Source organism: Rhinichthys klamathensis, unplaced genomic scaffold (genome assembly GCF_029890125.1).
Source record: "Rhinichthys klamathensis goyatoka isolate OS25496 unplaced genomic scaffold, OSU_Roscu_1.1 h1tg000281l_1, whole genome shotgun sequence".
Taxonomy (NCBI): Eukaryota; Metazoa; Chordata; class Actinopteri; order Cypriniformes; family Leuciscidae; genus Rhinichthys; species Rhinichthys klamathensis.
Window position 1 is genome coordinate 5,020,134 of NW_026606800.1, and position 23,460 is coordinate 5,043,593.

The 23,460-nt window shown below is 35.7% G+C and overlaps 1 protein-coding gene across 3 annotated transcripts; it reads right to left on the reverse strand.

The window, feature by feature from the left end:
* Window positions 1–2,141: 2,141 nt before the first annotated feature.
* si:ch211-243j20.2 (uridine-cytidine kinase-like 1) lies at window positions 2,142–22,757 on the reverse strand. Of its 3 annotated transcripts, none has more exons than XM_056269190.1 (15): window positions 22,611–22,757; window positions 20,912–21,138; window positions 17,864–17,970; window positions 17,026–17,196; window positions 15,625–15,696; window positions 12,429–12,618; window positions 11,822–11,883; window positions 8,937–8,956; window positions 7,475–7,573; window positions 6,571–6,664; window positions 6,299–6,361; window positions 5,149–5,271; window positions 3,771–3,878; window positions 2,360–2,516; window positions 2,142–2,278 (listed from the first exon to the last, which is right to left on the reverse strand). In XM_056269190.1, exons 1-15 carry the CDS (start codon window positions 22,727–22,729, stop codon window positions 2,202–2,204), a joined length of 1,689 nt encoding a protein of 562 aa, XP_056125165.1. In that variant the 5' UTR covers window positions 22,730–22,757; the 3' UTR covers window positions 2,142–2,201. The 3 variants fall into 3 exon arrangements, with proteins under 3 accessions (XP_056125165.1, XP_056125166.1, XP_056125167.1); XM_056269191.1 differs by lacking the exon at window positions 8,937–8,956 and adding an exon at window positions 10,030–10,046 and having other exon boundaries at window positions 22,611–22,756; XM_056269192.1 differs by having other exon boundaries at window positions 20,912–21,108; window positions 22,611–22,746.
* Between the last annotated feature and the right edge of the window lie 703 nt (window positions 22,758–23,460).

A 23,460-nucleotide genomic window follows, 5' to 3' on the forward strand; every position in this document is an offset into this window, starting at 1 on the left:
AGTCTTGTATCAGGACAACTTGATAAGTGGTTGATAATTCATTTTACACCATAGTCAACAGTTTAGCGTGATGCTTGAGCGTGCAGTCAGTGTGAAGCAAGCTAAAGGCTCAAACTAGGGCAACAAGATGTTTCAAAATAAAAGTCTAGTGACCATTGAACTAGAAATGGTTTTGTCTCTATATGATATCTATGGTTTTGTGTGCCGTTTTACAACACGTAGTTTAAAAGTCTTAAATTAGAATAAAGACCAAGTAAAAATATTTATGTACAGCAAAGAGTCCTTAAATTTTATTTTGAAAAAATAAAGAGCTACTATCAATAAAGACGGTTTATGGACAGGGCACACATTTGTCATGCAAACATTAAATACTTTTTTTTTTTTTTTTTTTTTAAAGAGAAAAAAAGAGCATTAGGCGGCACAAGATATTTTATTGCGCTTTTTATATAGACACAAAAAAGCACTGGAGGTCAGTTTGAAGCATGTAAACAGATAAACTAGTGTATTCATACAAGTACAACAAAATCATGAAGTACAGTACACATCTCTGGAGAGAGAAAAGGGGGGAAATATATATATTTCCTTATAACAATGTTGTCAATGTAGTGAAGTCTGAAATTCATTAATGATATTTGGTTATCCTTTATTTACAGTACAAGAATAACACATAACCAAGTCATAAAATCGCTGTATACAAAACCAAAAGGCAGGTCCAATTAAGAGACAAACACAACAAAAAATAAGATATTACATAGAGGGTCCTGAGACAAAGACGTCAATTTCAAGTACATTTTGTCAAGTGGGACCAAATAGACAAATTCATTTTTCATTAAATTAAATTTAAATAATGTTCTACACTCACCAATGGGTATAAGTGTGACAAATCTAAGTGCGACAAATCTAAGTGCATCAGAGGCTGCTGTATGTGCATATTGGCACTATTACTATAATCAGGCTTTAAAAAAAAGATGACATGTAACAGTGAAACTTCAGAAGCACATGTTTTGCTCTCTCTTGGTTTAATTGCTGCTAAAGATACCTCCAAGATACCTCTTCAATAATTCTCTCAACTTTTGATATTCCAAAGCAATCAGTCACTACCTCTTATCAATCAGGCGTGACAAGTAAACTGATGAAAAATAAATATACATCTACATTATCTTTAAAATTCAAGTAACAGAAAATGGCAGGAACAAACTATAACCCTGATTTTGTTCCCCTCTGTGACACTGTGGTGCTAAATACTAAAACCAAAGATGAGATGGAAATGACTAAAATTTAATTTCCTATTAATAAAACGTTTATTTTTATTTTTTATATTTCGTTAATATCCCACATTTTTACATCCACACAAACACCACCAAGTAGATATATTGATTGGCACTTCACATCTATATCGGTCTTCAAGACACCAATCAATTGGAAAAAAAAACAAAAGCAACAAAGTAGATTAAACAATACACGTATTGTTTATGAGTAGAATTGCAGCATTGTAGTAAACAATGATGTCCGAACCAAATCTTCAAATTTTCTACTTTGTCCATGGGCTACTATTCGAGGTAGTAACATTTCTGCACAGTTTTAGCAAAGCTTCTATATTAAAGGCAGGTTAAATTGAAGCTGAAAAAATGCGGGCATATGAACATTTCTTTCACTTAGGATAAGATGTCGATTTGGTCAAGCACTTCAAATGCACATGTATGCCATATATACATACAAAGGAAAGTCAAGACAACATGAAAACAGCTAACAAACATTGGTGAGTATGTGCTGCATTTGCAATCAATTATACATACTGTGTTCTACACAGTATTTACTGTATTCTCATACTACTGAAAAATAGTACAAGTAGTTTGGAAGTATGCCATTTCAAACAAACGGTGTTGTGTCCTTATTATTCATCTCCATCATTTCAGGTAGTAATGAAAATCTGCACATTGTGATGGTCATGTGGGCACTTTGAGGTAAGCTAATGAGCAGTAATCTCCCATGTTTGGGGGTCCGTTGATGCTTTGACCTGTATTGAGTATGGGCACACGTGTAGCACATAGTATTGCAAGAACCAGTAGCAAAAGACGGCTAAGGCTTATGCTAAAATAGGGCAGGGCATTGGGTCCACAATCATATGAGATAAGTGCTAAAAATGTTCCCTTCTCCAATGCATACAGACAGAGTTGCTCACATACACGTCTCGATGAAATTCAGTAGTCCATCCCATCATCGCTTTCATACCAGTCTGAAGGAGCATCCGTCCCAAAGTACCGGTCCCCAAAATTACCTGCAAAAACAATTGCTTTGGATTACAAGATACTGAATGATCCATTTGTCCCTTTGTTTTTGCCAATCAAAGAGCTCTTACCAATCCCTGGAATGATGTGAAACTCATCATTGACATTCTTGTCCACGGCAGTGGTGATGATGCGCACCTTGGGAAAGGCGTAGGCCACTGAGTGAACCCCCATCTCCGCCATGAGCAGAGAGAGCAGGAAGATCTTATGCTCCTGGACATCATGATCCTGTAACAGATGAGTTTGCAAATCACTCTTATTTAAACCAGTTACTGTGCTGATGTAGATTTCAAGGTCTGTAAAAACAACAACAAAAAACAACAAAAAAACAATACAAAAATATGTAAATAAATGAAAAATATAAAGTATATCTCTCAGCTAGAATGGTGTATTTTATGCATATATATATATATATATATATATATATATATATATATTAGGGCTGTCAAACGATTAATCTCGATTAATCGCATCCAAAATAAAAGTTTGTGTTTACATAATATATGTGTGTGTACTGTGTATAATTATTTTTAATACATAAATACCCACACATGCATGTGTATTTAAGAAATATTTGCATGTATATACTGTATATAGACTGAATGTAGCCGATATATAATGTATATTTTATATAAATATAAACATTTTATATATAAATAACATATTGTTCTTAAATATATATACATGTGTTCATTTATATAGAAAATAATTATAAACAGTACACACACATATATTATGTAAACAAACTTTTATTTTGGATGCGATTAATCGCGATTAATCGTTTGACAGCCCTAATATATATATATTTTTTTTATATAAAATTGGATAAATCACATTTTATTATATAAAATTTTACTGTTAACATGACATTTTATTATATAAAATTGTATAATATATATATAGAACAGTTTATAGAACAGTTGACATGGAACAGATATTTATATATATTTGTATAATATAATCAAATTTGGCTAAACACCTGGTGCAACATATCTATCTATCTATCCATCCATCCACCCATCTATCTTTTATAAATGTGCAACATATTCCCAAGTACCCATGTTGATAACAGAAGTATTGAACAAAGGCCAGACAGACCTTTTTAAACACCCATATCCTATGTGAACTTTGTACCCACAAAATGTAGAAATTTGACCAGGATTGTTTGTTTTGTATGCAAGAGAGGTCAAAGATCATTCAGAAAAATATGTGGGGTGTCCATTGAAACAGATCAGTCCGAACATATCAAAAATCAGTTTTAGGATTAACAGCACTTATCACAACATTCAGGATAGTGAGATGTTGACATTTATCGTGCACATCTTAGAAGTTAGGCTTAAAAGATATAAACCGGGTGTCAAGGCATAAACTACTCTACAATGCACTGAAAATGTAATAAAAATAAACAAATAAAAACCTATCAATAGATGTACTATATAGATGTAATGCACTATGACCTTTGTGTCTGCGAAAGTGACTTACAAGTAAGACTCTGACAGCCATGAGAGCTGCCGCCCCTGTTGACACGGTGCTGTCCATCAGGATGACATAGTCCTCACTGAGGTCCTTGGGCAGACGCAGGTAATGGAGCTGCAGATGAGATTAGACCGTTAAGACATTTTTTTAGACTGAGCAGAGATTTATGTGCCATTCGGTAGTACACTAAACATGCAAAACAGATGGAGATGTCAAGGAATTTGAGAGTGGTTTTGAACTGAGACTTCGTTCTAAATTTAAAAAGGACATCAGATGAACTTGAAGTTCAAAGAAATGCAAATGAGATAGCAAAAAGGCTTAAAAATATTTATTTTGTAACTTTTTAGCTATGTGTATTCATATTTATCAGTAAAAATCTTGAAAATAGTTCAAGATTTTGAAATAGTTTTTCACTAAATGAACATAAGAATTATACAATCATTTTAAGTTATATTCATATTTATATTCTCTAATATAACAATACAGAGTAAATAAATAGTTAAACATTGCCATTTCTTACAACAACATTAAAATGTTATTTAAGGGACATTTGGGGAAAAATTGAGTGATGGTGCAAACAAATTTTTTGGATTCAGGTCTGAATCAGTTAAATGAAAAGGACAATTTGAACTGATTCCTGTGAATGAAATGAACCAAACTCACCAACTCTCACTTCATTATTGGCCAAGCAAAAAGCGCATTCAAAATCAATGATATTCTAAATGTAGTGATTTGGTGGCGATATTAAAATAACACAAGTATATCAGGAATGTCCAACATATAAATGTCAAATCATAAATAGTGATGTTAACGAAACTTTTTTGTTAATTGAAATAAAGCTGAAGTAAAAAAAGATATATATTAGATTAAAAACATCAATGGAAATTTCAAATGTTGTATAACTGACTTAAAAGTTTAAGTAATAAAATTACAAAAAAAAAAAAAAAAAAAAAGACAAGCACATTAAAATTACTAAAACTAAAAAAAAACTAAAAAAAATAATAAGCTAATCCAAAATATGAATAAATACCATAATAGTATATTATGCTAAAATAACAGTCATAACTTAGTGTACCAAATGCAAAATGAAAGAACAGCTAGAGGGAGCTGTACGTCATACATTTACAAAACAATCCATCAGCGTCAGCACAGTTGTTGAGTTTATCATGTATATCACGACACGTGTTATACATCAGGTTGAATACAAGGCAGAGATATCAAATCTGACGAACCACAGAAGTGCAACAGACCGTGACCTGAACAGTAGGGTATGAGTAATTCATACCAAGGCTGAGAACACAAGGGCACACGATAACACGGACACTTCTTGATCACAGCTTGTTTATAGACATGTGTGTCAGTTGGATGGGTGAAGACGTGATACCTCAGGCTCTCCTGTGTCGTGATTGGTCTGGATGAGGATCTTTCCGAGTCGAATGTCCTTACAAACAGCCATCAAGGCCTGTTCCATGGTCTCTCCTGCGCGTAGAATGGACACACCAGTGATCTATCAAACGAATAAACAAGAACACGGGTATAAAGTCCTGCCATATAGATATTAGCAATATCAACTAATGTGACAAATATATAGACATCTAACTAATTTGATCCATCGTTATTTTAGTTGTTCTTTTTAGTCAATTTATCTTAGTTTTATTAAAGTTCAATTAATATTTTTAATAAGCTTTTTATTTTATATTTTTAGTTATCATAAATTTTTTAGTGATTTCTTTGTGCTTTTGTCATTTTTTCAATTATTTTTTTATATCTACTTTGGTTTAATTTATTTTTATTTCAGTTTTAGTTATTTATTTTCAGTTAATACTTTTAGTGCTTCAACTTAAACTGAACGAAAATTTGAAATGTTGCAATAAACTGAAATAAGTTTAACTAATATTTATATTTTGTTACAGCTTTATTTCAAATCAACAGAAAAAAGTTTTTCATAGCTTTAGTTTTAGGGTTTGTTCACACTTATAGTTCGGTTCTTTTGGCTCTTTTGGTCCAGACCAAAAAAAGAAAACATATTTAGTCCTGTCATTTTTCGCTAAAAATGACAGTGTGAAAACTAAAGCTAAAAAAAATATCTAAAATGTGTAAATGAGTCAAAACTGCGCCGGAAACCCTCCGTCACACACAAACGAAGATCTGCTGCGAGGAGATGCGATTCTGATGCCGGTACCGAACTGTGATGGACAACATTGTGACTATGACGAGAAAAAACAGGTATGCTTGAGCATTCTGGTATTTTTAGGGTCGCATCTTGTGACATCATGTCCTGTTTTTGCTTCGTTTACATATCTTTGGTCAGTGTTGCGTTCATATTTCAGTTGAACTGCACCAGAGTTCGTTTAGAAGCGTACACATTTATTTAAATGAACCACACTAACAGAGCAATCGCACCAGGGTTCGTTTTAATCAAACCAAACATGCCAAGTGTGAATACACCATTAGTTAACAAATAACCCTGATTTGATCGTCATTTTTTTTTTCCAGCAAAGCATGTACACATTTTAATCTTCAAATAAACAAACCCTTTTCCCGCTCAGCCTCTTCCCTTCATATACAGTTCCTTGAGGAGTTTCAACAGACACCGGCTAGAGAGAAGAGGAAATAAGAATTAGTGATGGAACTAACTAGTGCAATAATCATCAATGAAGACTTGCTTCACTTCACACCATAAAAATTGTATTTGTCCGTGGGGGGCGCTGCTAGACACGCCTATGCATAACTGTATTATGACCAATATCCAGAGCTCATAATATGGGGTTTAAAAGTTGGTCATTAATAATGACGGTCCACTCACCTTCAGCGGCAGGAAGGACAGGGCATGCTCTATGAGAAGCCTCATTAATCTCTTTGAATAGAAAATAAATTCATCCCGACTGGTTTCTTTATTCCTGGGGGCACAGGGGACACAGTCAATAATACACAACAGAGATGATGTGCGTTTTGGAGGAGAGTTTGATACTGTAAACATGAAACACAGGTCTGAGAGTTTAGATAAAGTGAGAAAACAATCCTTATTTTATTTTAATTACCCAATTACAAAACATCAGTGGCCCAAAACATACAAATCAAACTGCTGCCGGCCTGCTCAAGTCCAACTCACGATGATAAATTGTGCTCTTTATTTACACTTATACTGGAGTAACCCAAGGTGTACACCTAAAGAGTACAATAGTGATGATTCTGTCTGGGTTTGAAGCTAAAACCATATATCCACACCATTTTGAATGATTCTACAGTAGCGTTTTCTACAGCATCACGGTAAAATATATTTCTTAATATCTGAGCTGTGAGAAATCAGTTTGTTAATGTGATGAGATGTGCACCGTGAAGTAATGCCAACAACTCTTTCTATTATTATGTGGGCTTTGCTAGGTGCATGCAAAAACAAACTTGCAGCACAACTAGCGCAGTATGGTTCACAAACAAATGATTCTTGTGAGCCAGTTCTTTTAATGAATCACTCGAAAAGACTCAAAGTTTGAATCAGTCAGATGAATCCTTCACGGAATGAACTGAATCTGTCAGAGTGGTTACTGAATCAACATCTGACACAGATGAAAAAATATTACCGACAAACTTTTGAATGGTAGTGTAAATAAACAATATATCACAATTTTGTTTATAATAATATAATGTTGTATAAACCTAACCCCGTAATGTTACATAAGTACTTGAGTATTCACCAGAAGAGGTCGTACCTGATAATAGTGTGCATTCCTCTGACCTGTGGTGTGCTCTCCATGACGCTCAGAGTCTTGGGTAGAGGTTGACCCTGATGGGCTGATGCCAGGGCTGATCTATATGGCACATGGATATGAGATGTAAACATTCCTTTTTTCCATGGGTTGCAAACAAAAAGTAACACACAACACATTTTGTTAATGGAAAAGAGACAAATATAATAATATTTGACTTTTTTCCCCAGTGCAAATATGGTTTGAAAAGCGAGCCTGACGTGTTATGGTAGCAGGTCAAGGTAGAGTTAAGGCCGATTCACTTCAAGTCAGAATTTCCATTATGAATACGTTTTTTAAAATGAAACAAAGGCATTATTTACACAAATGAATCGCCCTCACCCAAAAAAGAAACTTCCCTGATCATTAATATATTAACTTGGGTTATGTGTTGGCTTAATATAGCTAGTTTCTAAGTACAAGGAGCAGTGTGATAAGTGTGTGCATCATCTATGTAACTATCAGACTTGGTGTGAATGGGCCTTTAAATTAGAAGTAGGCAGAAGTGAGGGTATTGCAACCAAAGATCTGATGTACAAGCATTAAAGGAACAGTTCACCTAAAAACTACATTTACTCTCTCATTTCTTTCCAAACACGTGACTAACTTTCTTCACAAAGGAGAAGAAAGTCATACTTGAGGGAGAGTAAATGACAGTTTGAATTTTAGGGTAAACTACTTTTTAAAACAGTGAAATAATGTGATATTAAATAAAACCAACAAGATGGTTTAGGGCTGAACCTATACTAAATCACTGTGTTCAATGGATTTGTTTAAAATTACAATGTTGTAAATGTGGAAAAACTAAGCAAGGACTGAGAGAGCCACCACTGCCCTCTACAGCCTACAATAATCACATAAGAAAGAAAATTGTGTTTAGCTAATATCTTAGAAAATATATTTAGCTGCTAAATTTCCTTCATTGTGGCTGCCAGTTCCACCAAACCTCAGCCAACAATCCCATAAAGAAAGACACCATGTCCTAACCAGGAGTGATGCGAAATGTGTTCAGCGACAAAAACTTGTCTACACTGAACACAAAACTGCTGAGCAGCGTGATGCAATGATAACCAATCAGAAGTTTTGAGGAGCAGGATTTTGGACCAATGAGATTTCATTGTGGGTGTGGCGAAATGTCACAAAAATAGAAAACAAGAGACAGAATGTCCTGTCACTGTTAAGACTGGTTAGGACACTGCGAATATTATTTGCCCATTCTGAAAAGATGGAAGTTGAGTTAAACATACACAAGCAAGTTGAAAAAAAAAATGTCAAACAATAATAGTAAAAATGCTGATTGTTACTAAAGGAGCAGAACATGGTTTTATAAAGTGAGGAAGGAATGCAGAGGATGGATAAAAAAACTAATAAAATGAAGGAAACAGAAAAAAAGGAAAGACGAGAGGATGCAAGAATTTATCCTCACATATCCCAGCGGAGTTTCCTCTGAAGGAGGGAATAAATGATCATTGGGAGACAATGATGACGAGATAGAGACAGAGAAAAGAGAGGGGGACAAAAGAACAAGACTTGATTAAAGTCTATACAGAACAGATGGGACAGATCACAGCCAAGATGAGCTCAGGTCTGGGCAGTATGTCAGTGGTTTTCAGCTGAAATGCTGCTGCTGGCCTGAATAAAGGGATAAAAGGACAGCAGACGTCTCAATAGAGACAATGTATTGATGGGATTTGCAAGCTGCACAGTACCTGAAGAGAAAAACCACTGAAACAGGCCCATCCCCGTGTTAGCAACAGCATCAAAATAACAGTGGAGGTGGAGACAAAAGGTACACCGTGAAGCTATGATGTGTTTTTGCTTGCAACATTTTTTTGTCTTCACATCAATTTTGTGTAATTCATTCAGGTCCTTAACAAACAGTCTCCACTTTTTGTTATCAGGAAGGATGCATGAAATTGTTCAAAAGTGACAGACTTTTTCCCCATTTAATCAAAGAATCCTGAAAAATACATCACAAAAATTATAAGCAGCCCAATTGTTTTTTAACATAGCTAACGATATGTTTCTTGGGCACCAAAATCAGCATATTAGAATGATTTCTGAAGGATCATGTGACACTGAAGACTGGAGTAACTCAGCTTTGCCACAGACAACAGTTATTTAAATTGTATTTATATTTCACTTATCTGTATTTTTGATCAAATAAATGCAGCCTTGGCAAGCATAAGAGATTTCTTTTAAAAACAGTGAATTAAAAAAACGGCCACAAACTTTTGAAATGTTATGTATTAGCTGTTTGAATTGGAACAGCCAAGACTTTAGACCAATGAGATTACAATGTGGGCGGGGCTGTGTATCTCTTTATACGGCAGCCTCGACAACCCTCAACATTTAATTTGTTTAGCGTAGTTGTGCGTTTACAACACCATAGCTAGTCTTTTCCTTTTGTCTCTATTTGCATCTCTGCAGGTTTGAGAAAAAAAAAGGACAGATGAAGCACAAGTTTAAATAATGAAGAAAAGATAAATGGAAGGGAATGAGGGGAAAAGCAGCCATACCTCACTGTGATTTCACGCTGGGATGGTTAGAGCAATCGGTTGAGGTTTTAGCAAGTATTTCATTACAAACACACACAAGGAGGAGAAGAATAAAAAAAGAAAAGAAAAAAAGACAAACTCATGAAATGAAATATTCACTCAGAAAAAGCCATTCCAAAAAGTCAGCCCCTCACCCTCTCCATGGTATACTGGAAAAAATTTCATGGCAATATCAGCTATTCTTGAACCCTATATTTAACCTGGTGTAATCAAATTCTTACATTTATGTTTCTCATATTTACATCACTGCAAATAAAATGTCTCAGGCTGATTTAACATTCCATATACAGACACTAAATTTTCCATAGCTTTGAGGTAAAAGAAAATCTTTAAATTAAAAGGAACTTTTCTGTTTCCTACAGTGGATTTAAAGAAAAATGCTTTTATTTTTAAGAGTCTGCTCTTTTACCTCGACTTGTTTAGCCTATACACTTACCCTCTGTAATAAATTTAATAAGAAATTTAAATAAGGGAAATTCTATTTTGCATAAATAAATAAAATATCAACAAACATTTAACAAATGATTAATATATTACATATTTCATATGAATTTGAATTAATAATATAATACAAGTAAAATGTATGAAAAAATAATATATTTTACGATTGAGCAGACAGATGATAGATAGATAGATAGATAGATAAACAATCCGTTTATCTATCTATCTGTCACGTTAGCAAATCTAAGGGTTCATCTAATATTTTCTCTCAAAGTAAAACATGTCAATACCATCATGCACAATATTACAAACCCACACCATCAAGTTATACCAAAATAACGCAGACCTCAAGTCTGACCTCTATTGGATGAGAAACACAATGCGGCACTGTGGCTTTAGAGCATGATATCTTTTGTACAAAAGCACATGATGGTTCATTAGTCTTAAAGATCATTCCTCGCTGTGACTGATCGAGTGAAGAAGAGAAAAGCATTTTCCACCTCAGGATAATTCATGACTTTATTCAGCCTGCCAGACAAGAAAAGGATTACATTTCAAAGAGGCTCTAAACCCATTTTGTAGAATACATCTGTCATCAATACATGCACATGAACATCACTCACCAAACGTTCATTAGTGTTAACATCTTTGTCTTGCTAATAATTACCTTGGTAGAAACCTAAAGTAAACATGAAATCAAAATTGACTTTACATTTGCTTTCCTAATGCACGTCTCCTGGTTTCGCAGAATTCACAATCAGGCCAGGCTTTATACTGGAACAAAATGTCCACTTTTGAATACAATAAGGTCATCATTTCAACCTTCCTTTGTTTTAATGTGTTAGAAATGATCATACAGAATTTTACAGGTTGCAAATGAAATTATGATGTTTCGTTGATAATTTGAAGAAGAAAAAAACTACTCTATATGGTCCTAAACTATGAGAAATGAATCCTAATGATTCTAGTTGTCCAGAAAACTAATTAAAAGGGACTATAAAGGGGAAGACCTTGTTTTAACCAATGCGCACACTATTTAGATTAGAACAATATATATTTTATAACAGGTACAGTATGGCCACCAGAGGGCAAACTATACTTATACCATGAGCACATTATACTTATACCATGGCATGGGATTCATATGCACATGCATGCAACATTTGAGTGTGTATTAGGAGCACGTGGATCATCTAGCAGGGATAACAACATGCATGTTGACCATTCTCAACACTTTAATATGCACAGACCAACTAACCATTCTCACTCAATGTTGAACAGAAGAGAATAAGGAGCCGTTTTTATTACGCACCTTTTCCAGTTGACTGTGAACGTGCTGAACAATCAGATCCAACGCTACAAAGTTTTCTCCACCTGGGGCAACAATGGAAAGGGGCAAACTTTTTTAATGTATATAATAACTTAAATAATGAATTCAAATGCATGTTATACTTCAATAAACTAGGAATATTTTATGCATTTAATTATTTAATTGCCATATCATCATCAAAAGCTATATTCATGGCATATATATATATACACACACACACACACAGTCAAACCAAAATTTATTCAGACACATTCAACATTTGAGTTATCAAATCAGTTGATATTTCACTGGCCATCCTTCTGTTACTGTCTCACAAATTAATTAGGTTGAATAGCTGTCAGTTGCACCCACTAGTAAAAATAAAAATCATAAATGATATCTGGTGTCTGAATAATTTATCGTTTGACTTCTTATAAATAATTTGAAAAACCTCATATAGTTGTGGTGTTATAAGATAATTTAAAAAAAATTATAGATTAATTACATATCTGAATAAAAAACATAGCAAAAGTAACATTTCACTAAAATATGCTTAATAGTCAATACTGGTGGGCGTTTTGCAGTTTTGACAATTTCCAAATTCACCTACCCCTTGGGACCACAATATCTGCAACCTGCACAGTGGGTTCGATGTACTGTTCAAACGCTGGCTTGACAAATTTGTTGTACTGTTTAATGACGCCTGCAATGTCACGCCCTCGATCCGTGATGTCCCTTTTCAGACGCCTGACCAGCCGGATATCAGAGTCAGTGTCTACAAACACCTTCATGTCTAGCAGCTGAGGGGCACAAAGAGACAGAAATACAATACAAAATGACAAAAACTGACAACATGTGTGATAGACAAACAGGACTACAACGAACAAATACTTTGACAGGCCACAGCTATGTGTATTCTAATGCACTCTTAAGGGTTTAATCAAGTCAAGTTTATTTATTTGTCATATACAAATGTCAAAAGACAATTAGTAAATTGAAATGCATTTGGTTGAGGCTCAGGGATTCAACAGTAGTGCAATATATACACAATTTAGAAAAAATATATATATTTACAGTAAAGTATATAAATATTCGAAACAAATGTTTGCTTTGTATATTAAATAATAAATGTTTAGTATGTGCAGTGTGTTTTAAAGTGCAAAAAGCTATTTGTAAAGGAAAGGTTTGTGTGCAAAGGTATGCAGTGCAAGAACCTGGAGTAGACAGTAGAATCATTTCTGTCATGGCATATGATAAGACGTTGCAAGAAGGAGTTAAGTCTCCATTACAGTGTGTTAAGGGTTATGATGGCCTGTAGGATCTGTTCTTTAATCTGCTGATTCTGGATTTAATACTTCTGTACTGCCTGCCTGATGGCAGTTTGTTAAACAGGTTGTGTGCTGGGTGACTGGGGTCAGCAATGAATTTGCGAGCCTTCTTCAGAGGTGTCATCAGCGAACTTCAGGTCGGCACTGTTTTGGCAGCACGTGGAGGACCAATGGCATATTAGGAAGGTGGTCATAATATTTTCACTCATCAGGTAAAACCTAATTTTCCTCCAGTTCAAAGTGATGAAATTTTGCAAGGCAGGCACAATCTGTCCAGGACCCACTACTGTCTCTCCTCGACGGTTCTTGTTACTGAAAACACGAATATGATCTTTCAACGGAGCGAAGTGATAGGATGTTTTAAAAAGCGGCTCAGCAAAGTAGAAGTCAGGATCAATCAAAGCATTAGTGCAGCGTGACGGACACTAGCCAAGACACACGACACTGACGCTGAAAATGAAGATCATTCAGTGAGCCGGCAAAATACGGCAAAAGCATTAAATTTCAGGCTAACGATAAACAATTCAACAATCTGAAACAGCAGTGCAAGCAGCCCTGCCAACACGGCGAAATATAACTTATAAGACTGTGTGCAGGCATGCAAGAATAGCATAAGAATGGGGTAAAAGGTCGAGTGTATATCAACTTGTACAGGACAGGAAGTCATTGCTCATCCTTCCTGAATGCATTTCTCTCAAATAAAATAATGAATGTGAGCTGTCACTGTATTCACAAAGACCTGCCATGAGAAAGAGTTCAACGGAAAACCCTGATCTATTCTAGCCGACAGATGCAAAAGTGTCTACCGTTTGTTGAGTTTCATTCATTCTGCGGCACGTCTGCTGCAAGGTGCTCATAAATCACATCAGGATGAACTGCTTTGCCAATGCGTACACAATAACTCCAATTTTAATTTGTATAGATTTCCGGAAACTTTGCACAGGGAAGAATCGAAACCCGGCAATGGGAACAGTCAACACTGGTGTAAATAAACGCCGCCTATTCACTTCCTGTAGCCAGTCCTTACCTTTATCATTAAAGAAAGAAAAGAATCAGTCATCTTCATTGAGTGAGGAAAACAACAGGATGCAACAGGAATAGAACAGAAGGAGAGGAAAACGGACAAGCGAGGACAGTCCTTGTGCAGTTTTAATAGGACCAGGCTTTAGAAACGTGATTTTATAAATCTATTCTTGAACCAGAGATGCAGTTTCTCCCCTAAATGATAGAAGAGACAACTAGAACTCATTATCTAACCATTATTCATCTATATTCAGGGCTGCAAAGAGCCAGAGATGGTATTGCAGAGAGGGAATCTCATCTTCCGGGTTGGGTTGTGGCAATGAGGTCTATTACTCAGAGGCAGAGACACACCAGTCTGGGTGAAATTTTCAGGATCATTTCACCCCAAATTAAAAAATAAATAAACAGAGCAATTCCAAGAGGATCCTCGCACCTTGGTGCTCATGCTCTAAAAATTAAGACATTATAATTTACATAGCGATAATGAAGCCTGCTTTTAAGACCATAATGATTTTTTTGCCTTGCAATATTATTTTCATGACCACAAGCACATTTGCATTACCATAATAAAAAATGTAATAATTCTCATAAATGTTATACACTACCTCTCATAAATACCTCATACACTACCATTAGTTGAGTCAGTAGAGAAATGTATACTTTTATTTAGTAAGGAAGCGTTAAATTGATCAAAAATGAAAGCAAAGACATTTAGGTTTCAAAAAGATTTTTCAAATAACTGCTGTTCTTTCTAACTTTCTATTCATAAAAGCAAAATACATTTTTGATCGATAAAATACAGCCTTGATGAGCATAAGAGAGTTCTTTGAAAAATATATATTTTTTAAATCTTACCGACCCCAAACTTTTCCATGGCAGTATATATATATATATATATATATATATAAACCCATCTCATTCTCATGACTTGTAATACAGTAATAAAACCGTCATACACAGGCCATAAAAAAAAATAAAAAAAAAAGCATAAATAAAAGGCAACATCAAAACCATCATGCATAGTTTAAATTGCCCTTTATAATTTAACTTTTTTTTATAGGGTTTTACATAGCATTATGGTAGGCTACTGTAGAATTTCTTAATAAAAAGAAAAAATATATTTTGTATGTAAAAAAAAAGAAAAGAAAAAAAGTTTTATGGTCATTCGGCATCCATCACTAACCTGTGGTAATATATAATACATAATACTCCCTCTCGTCTCTTCCTATCATTACACATCTCTCTTTTCATTTGACCTTATCTTTTACTACACCTCCATTTTTCCCTCTGCTTTATGACTCCCATGATGCTCTTCTATATATCAGGCTATGAAGCTTTCCGCAATTCTTCCCCTCTTTCACTAAAGTTCCTTTGTGATATCACAAACCACATTTAAAGATTATAGCTGACACTTTTATATAATGTCCAGTGCGACAAGTTTAATATGAGGCTTACCTTTAAAAGCTCCTTGTTGGCAAAAGCCAAGATTCCCTCAAATATCACAACATTGGCCCCATAGACGGTTTTCTGCACAAAGGATCATAAACAGAATATCAAATGACCAGTAATAACATAGCATATAACACGGCTCAACTCTAAGAATTTTTTCCCCTGCCAGAATTTTAACTGGCCCCACCAAAAAAATAAATATGAATGAATACATAACTAAAGTTTTGTTGTTTTGACCCTGTAACATTGTATTCTAATAAATAAGACTTAAAAGCATGTGCAAAGTTTTGCGACAACGCAGTCGCCCGATTGGGAAAGTGAGAATTACATCAACTGTCCCGAGCGTTTTTCATTGTGCAGTCCTTATTGTTGAGCCCTGATATAATATAATAATGCATTGATAAAATCTTCTATTATAATTAATCAATTATATTAAGCGTTTTAATATAAAAAAACTGATTTATACTCTAACTGATCAAATTATCCACAAATAAGGTAGACAAAGCACCCCGAAAAATGCCTTGAAGTGCTTGTGCTGGACTACAACTATTTTTCACTTCAAATATGATGTTAATAAACTGAGGCAGTGCAGGGAGAGACTGTGGAAGTGTGCAGTGATGCATTTCCTCCATGCTTCCCTGCTTCAGAATGAGGGGAACCCTGATGGTGTCATGATCCCATTAAGACAGATGCACTACCATGAGGCTTCCCGTCAATGGCCTCTCATTCTGTATTGATCAGCACACGTGGCCTATATACACCACAGAACCATAAATCTCCCTTTATCACTCATCAACATTACGATCAATTTATGGAGAAATTAAACCTTAAATTTTAGGAAGACAATAAAGGCAAGCACAGTCCCTAAATAATAATGTCTGAACTGACGTAATTATAGTGCTGTGGTTTAACTGGTACTGCTTTATTTCTATCAGGCATGAAATTGCAAGTTGCCTAAAGAAAAAAAATCCAAGCAACATTGTACCAAGTTGACATTTCAATGATTTGAGTTTTTGGTTTTTTTTTTGTGTTAAAACAAAAGTATATGAGTTAAATCAATACAGAGATAATCATATAATAATCAGTTTTAGACAGTAAATCCATCTAAATGAACATCAATATTCAGGAAAAATATAAGTTATTCATGTTATGCTAATGTTCTTCTGCCACAATGTGGCATCATAGAACTAGAACATATACTAATAGAACAATTACATTGCATTGTTGCATCACACTTAAAGCAATAAAGCACTAGTCATTTCTTCTATGCTAAATTATATTCGTCATTTTTGAAAATTCTACTGGGTGATGCAGAAACTACACAGCTTTATTTTGTAGGGGAAAACAAAGTAATCAATAGCATGCGCTCGTGCATACTACTAACCAGGCAATCACACACATGCTTACCCACTCCTTGCGACGGTTATGGGTGGTGAAGTCATACACAGGCACTTTGATGCTTTTGCCCTTTTTCAGTTTTCTCAACACAGTTACCACCAGCTCAAAATCAAAGGCATCAGGATGATCAAAGTTGTATTCGTTTCTGGCTGCCAACTCCTGTTCCTCTTTACTCAAAACCTGCAAGTCAGCAAGAAAAAGAAGTTAAAAATACGTTAACAAGTATACTTCGGCTGGCCGTGTTCCTCGACAGTCCACAATTTGTCATCTCTGTGTGCGTCTAGCCTAATTTTTGAGTCCACGTGGACGGAGAGCGTACACCAGCGCTTGTGCGAGTGACTGAGCGCTCGAAAACAAAGCCCTCATTGCTTAAAAGAGTATACTTTGAAAGTCGCACACACAGTTGAGTGAATAAGCAGAAGGCAGAAATTAAATGAAGTATACCCGGGCCTTAAATATATATATAAAAAAATGTAAAAAAATTATGGTGGCGTAGAAATGTTGTGAGGTTGACAATAACAAAAAAAGAGGTAATATTCAAAGAAAGCGTCCTGTAGAATTCCCACCATAAAGAAACAGATTGAACCACTTAATTAGACCACTAATAGGCTGAAGGATATGCCATTAAATCAAATAAGGATTAATGAATAGACCTTATAGTGTTTCAGCACATCCAACAGGGGCAGGACCAAATGAAATTAATGCTTCAATAGTTTCAACACATGAAGAAGCTCCATTTGGAGCACTTTAATGGCACAGCGGTCTGCAAATGCAACTAGAAACAATAGTTGCTCTCTTAAAAGGACAGGAAGTCCAAAGCAGATGTATTCTGGGTCTTAAAAAGTACCTTGTAGAAAGAGTCCATAGAAAGCAGAACAACCCAAGGAACATCAAGAGCCTCTATGATCTTATTGGCCACGGTGGTTTTCCCAGAGGCACTCCCTCCACACAGACCTGCAGGACACACCAGAAGACGCAGCTTGTTCAAATGCACAAAGAGCAAATATTTAATGCAAACATTTGACCACGATCATGGCACAACCATGAAAGTTGCTGCTGTTATTAAGGTAACATCTTCAAAAAGGGCTGTCAAGCAGAGCCCCTTATCAAAATCGTGTTCGAGAATGAAATGACATGCTTTTAGATTCATTGTGCTTCACAATAATAAATAATATAACAGCTTACAGTGGGGGAAATAATTATTTGATCCCCTGATGATTTTTTAAGTTCGCCCACTCACAAAGAAATGAAGGGTCTATCATTTTTATGGTAGGTTTATTTTAACAGATAGAGACAGAAAATTAACCAAAAAATCCAGAAAAAACACATTAAAGGGTTAGTTCACCCCAAAATGAAAATTCTGTCAGTAATTACTCTCCCTCATGTTGTTCCAACCCCGTAAGATGAACTTTTGTTCATCTTCGGAACACAAATTAAGATATTTTTGATTAAATCTGAGAGCTGGATCACTCCTCCATAGGCTTCTTAAGGGATCGAAACTGGCCGGCCCAAAAGTTAAAGACATCGTAAAAATAGTCCGAGTGACTACAGTGGCTCAATCTTAAGTTTATCAAGCGACGAGAATACTTTTTGTGCCAAAAAAAAAAAAAAAAAAAGACTTTATTCAACTATTCATTTCCTTCTCTGTTGGCCTTAAGATTTCACGTAGTGAAACTACGCAAAGCTTCTGTGTTGTACGTCACACGCATCACACACATGACCAGCATCGGCCGATAGTGAGCCTACGTGTGACGTGCAACCTAGAAGCTTTGCGTAGTTTCACTACGTGGAATCTAACGGCCCACAGAGAAGGAAATGAATGAATGAGATAATGTGATGAATGAGAACAAAAATGAGATACACCACCAGTGGGAATAACAAAAAGCTTCTTGTTGTCCCATGGAGTAAAGTTACTTAAAACTGCTTTAATGTTCTTATGTCCTCTCTCGCCTCCCTGTTTCTCTGACCTTTGGTTAAGGGAAGATCATTCCACTTGGGTGGATTTATTAGTTTCTCTCTGACCGAGCGAGCAGGGATGACAGTCACACCAAGACACCAGACTTCTTTTTTTTTTTTTACAGGAATAATTGACTGGAGCACATCCAAGTGTGAAATTGTAAGCCGTACGACAGGCTCTTTGTGAGTAATGGATTGCATACTAATGACCTCAGAGCTCAGTCCTGAGAGAGCTCATGTTCTCAGACCAGATTCACACGACAAAAGTGTAAACCCTGCAATACTAATGTTTTCTGGGAAAGTTCCACAAAAGATTTTAAACATGCTTTAAGATATATATGATTTTTCCCCCCCAAGAAATTTATACTTTTATTCAGCAAGGATGCATTAAATTAAACAAAGGGACAGAAAAGGCATTTGTAATGTTACAAAAGATTTCAGTTTCAAAAAACAAAGGATGTTCTTTTGAACTCTCTATTCATCAAAGAATCCTAAGATAACTGTATTACAGCTTCCACAAAATTATTAAGCAGCAAAACTGTTTTCAACATTGATAATAATCAGAAATGTTTTCTGAGCAGCAAATAAGCATATTAGAATGATTTCAGTAGGATCAAGTGACACTGAAGACTGCTGAAAATTCAGCTTTGCCATCACAGGAATAAATTACATTTTAAAATACATTAAAAACAGACACCAGTTTTTTAAAATGTCAATAATCTGAATTTCACAAATATTACTGTTTTATGTTAGCCTGACTTTCACTTTGTCATACTCATATTCTAGTCAGAATGTGAGTCTGATACTGCTCCATAGGGCTTTGATTATGAGGCGTCTCTTAACCGAAGCAGAAAAAAACAACTCTGCACTCAATTGGATAGACCTACAACCAATCAGAGCAACGCAGTGTTTTTTTATGAGTTAGCAAAGTTGTCAACAGAAGCAGAACTCAACTACACGCACGCTGGAAGAAGTAGTAAAATAATGAGTGTTGCTTCTTTTACTTGGTCCTCCATGAGTGCGAGTGTGCGACCAAAGGAGAAACCACAACGACCACAGGGTTTTCATTGCGTCCCATCTTTTTAGCGACCATCGGAGCCAGCTGATAAAATAAACTTTTGCCGAATCCCATAGGAAGGACGGCAAACATCTTTTCGATCGACAAATGCCTTGATTGCAGCTCTCTGTTCGTCTTTTAAAATGAATGCGCTGTCGATTTCTTTTACAACAGACGCAATACAGGAATCTATACATCTCAATTCTCCACCTGCAGTCAACTTTGAGGGAAACCAGTTCAACCCAAGCGCTCTTTGATAACGCGATGATTACGTAACTGCAGATCATCTGTCCATCATTGTATAAAGCCCGTCCTGGCAATTTGATTGGCCCGACTAATTCTGAACCGATCATAATTACTCCTCAATGGATCGAGTCCAGACCGAACTTCCCGACCAAAAAATGTTGTGGGCGGGGTTCGGGCTGGCATCCAGGCTAGTTTTATGTATTTTGATCAAACAAATGCAGCAATGCAAACCATAAAACACCAAAAGAAATCTTACTGAGCCCACATTTTAGAACGATAGTGTATATTTCATGTCTCATATTTAGAGCAAGCAATGTCTATATTCTCCAAACAAGAAAAAACAAAAACATTCATTCTGTATTAGCCTTGCGAGTTTTTATTTATACCATTTGCCCCATTTTACATTTATGCTTTTTTATTTAATACTAACTAATCTCTGAGTCCCTTATGAGTTTAATAAAGTATTAACAAAATATGAAACCTAAATATGAAACCTAGACCCATTTAATTTTCTTAATAAATGACTTACTGTGCAATGTTTTATAATCTTTTGTCAAATGTGATAATTCATTCCACTTTACATAAGACTGGTTTGTGGTAATCAAATGTAGTAAAAGTTATGCATGTGTGTCGTACCTATGACAAAGGCTTCTTTAAAGGTGGTCCCAGTAACGTTGTACCAGGGTGGTCGCCCTGCAGTGTAAATTGTCCTCTTATTTGTCCTTAGAAGTGGAGGCTCAGTTTTGCTTTGGCTGGTGGTCCGTTTCCGTGGGGACAGCGAAGGGGTAAGGGGACATCTGGGTCTCATAAGGCCATCGAGAGAATCCTCGCCACTACCACGAATTAAAGACAAACAAATCAAACTGCAAAACATTATGTTTTATAAAGTAGCACAATGGGATTTGCTTTAGCAAAACATTTCTGTGTCACTTAACAATCATCAATAACTGATAAATGATCATTGAACAGAGCAAAGTAGTAAGTGTGAGTGTCCACATCACCATCAGACATGCCTTTATAATCTTGAACGGCCCCATTTGACCTGAGCATAGCTATTGGACACTGTTTCATAGAGAGCTTGAGGAAATCTGGGTCTTTGTGATGCCCTCAGAAAAAGCTGCTCACATGATCATTTCTGTAAGTGTGGTAGAGGGACTAGGAGCTTTCTTCATATCCTGTCCAGGAAACCACACATCTGCTCAGCCAAACCTGGAGCCTCATTTGAGTAAGACCCTCATCACATGGACAGACACTGGACACTCACTGGCGCTAATGAATCATTAAATTGAAGTATAGTCCATTACACAATGGCAGTGCTAAAAAGGTCAGGATGTTTGCTTTGAAAGACTAGGCTTACTTGGATTAAGGGTAGTTGACATGAAATTCTATTGTCTGTGCTGCTGTGACATGTTGCGTGATTTTTTTGGAAGGAATACAAGGAATATGTGTCACATTAACTCTTGTTAATACAAAGAAGGCTAAAGGCGAATAAAAATTGTGATAAGTTAATGGAAATATGCATTAAAGTTTATAAATATCCATATTTTCTCAATATCAGGTTATATGAAACTCTAACGGGCATGTTATGCTCAATTACCCTGCCCCGTTTACACCAAGAACGATAACTATAAAGATAACTAACTATATTAGCGTCCACACCAGCGGACGATTTCGTTCAGTTTATTCTAGGTGCGTGCTTGACTGTCACTTTAAATGCTCGAGCTCGTTACAGGAGGATGGATTCTGATTGGCTGTCAATGTTTTTATCGTTATTCAGCTGGATAAAATCGTTCTGAAAGTAATTCCAACGATATCGTTTCTCTGTGTGCAGTTATCGTTATAGCTGTGGTGTGGACTCCGCTATATGTTGAGAACGATTTTTAGAACTAACGTTATATCTTTATCGTCATCTTTTAATGTAAACACCCCCCAAATTATAGCGTATTTTTGATTTTGCAACTAAAAGTGTATAATATCGACTATTAGCATTCAAAATAAATGTAATGCTTGCGTTTATATATTTTAATTCTGCATGTTGCTTTAAATTTAACTGCAATACAGCCCTCTTCATTCAACTCATTCTTCCATTGATTTGATTTTGCTGCCACGCCAGCAGCTCCAGAAAAAAAAAGCAGCTGCTCATTCTGTTTGAGTTCTAACGTTAGATCTCAACCAGACAATAAATAAGACCAAACAAGCAGGTAACGTTACACTGTGTAACTTGTGTCCCTTGCTGTTCTATTGCCACTGGTCAAAACAACACTGTCCTTTATTTGTCAACCAGATCAGTTACTAATCACATTAGCTAAGCTCGACAGGCACTTTATCTACTCACCTGTCAGATCTAGACATCGACTGATCATCCTCCACTCCTTCTTCTTTCTGTTGCACCTGGACATCGTTTTGGCTCGTTGTCATCGCCATGTTTTGTGCCGCGAACGCGCGGAAACGCATGTCCGGAAGTGCGTTTACGTCACGCTTGTGGTGGCGCATAGTAAACGCAGACGGAGATCAGTGCTTCTTTTTATTGTATTACTATTGTACAATTTTATTGTATTACTTTATATATAATAGGCCTACTATAGAGTACTATCCTATTATTATATTTTTTGTTATTTGAATAAATCGACTATATATTTTATATTCTATGTTTTTTCGGAAAAAAAATTCAACTGTGCACGCGCGCTACAGAAGGGGTTGTCCAATCCTGCTCCTGGGGGGTATTCCAGAGAGCAGGTTATGTGACATACCAGGGTAAATTAAGGTAGTAGCACAGATAATACGAAATATTTTCCGCTGTGAGAGGGTGATACGATCATTGTTTCTTTATTTCTGTATTTTCTGTAATAAAAAGACATTTGTATTTATTGCTTTATAATATGTTATTCAACAACAATGTCAGATTAATGTTCACATACTGTTTCCCACCTTAAGCTGGTGCTCCAGCAATTCAATTTCAAGTCTGGCCTTTTTTATGTTGAGCCTTTTCTCCTCCATTTGAAGCTGTATATATAAGGTCCATCTCCATGTCACTTTTTCTAATTTACCTTTGAAGATGGACCTTTTACAGCTCTTTGGCAGGCAACTAGAAAGACAAAATAATTCAACATGGTTGATAAAGTCTGTAATACAAACACAGACCAAATATTTAAATGAGAAAGGACAACTGCAGAAAATTTCTTACA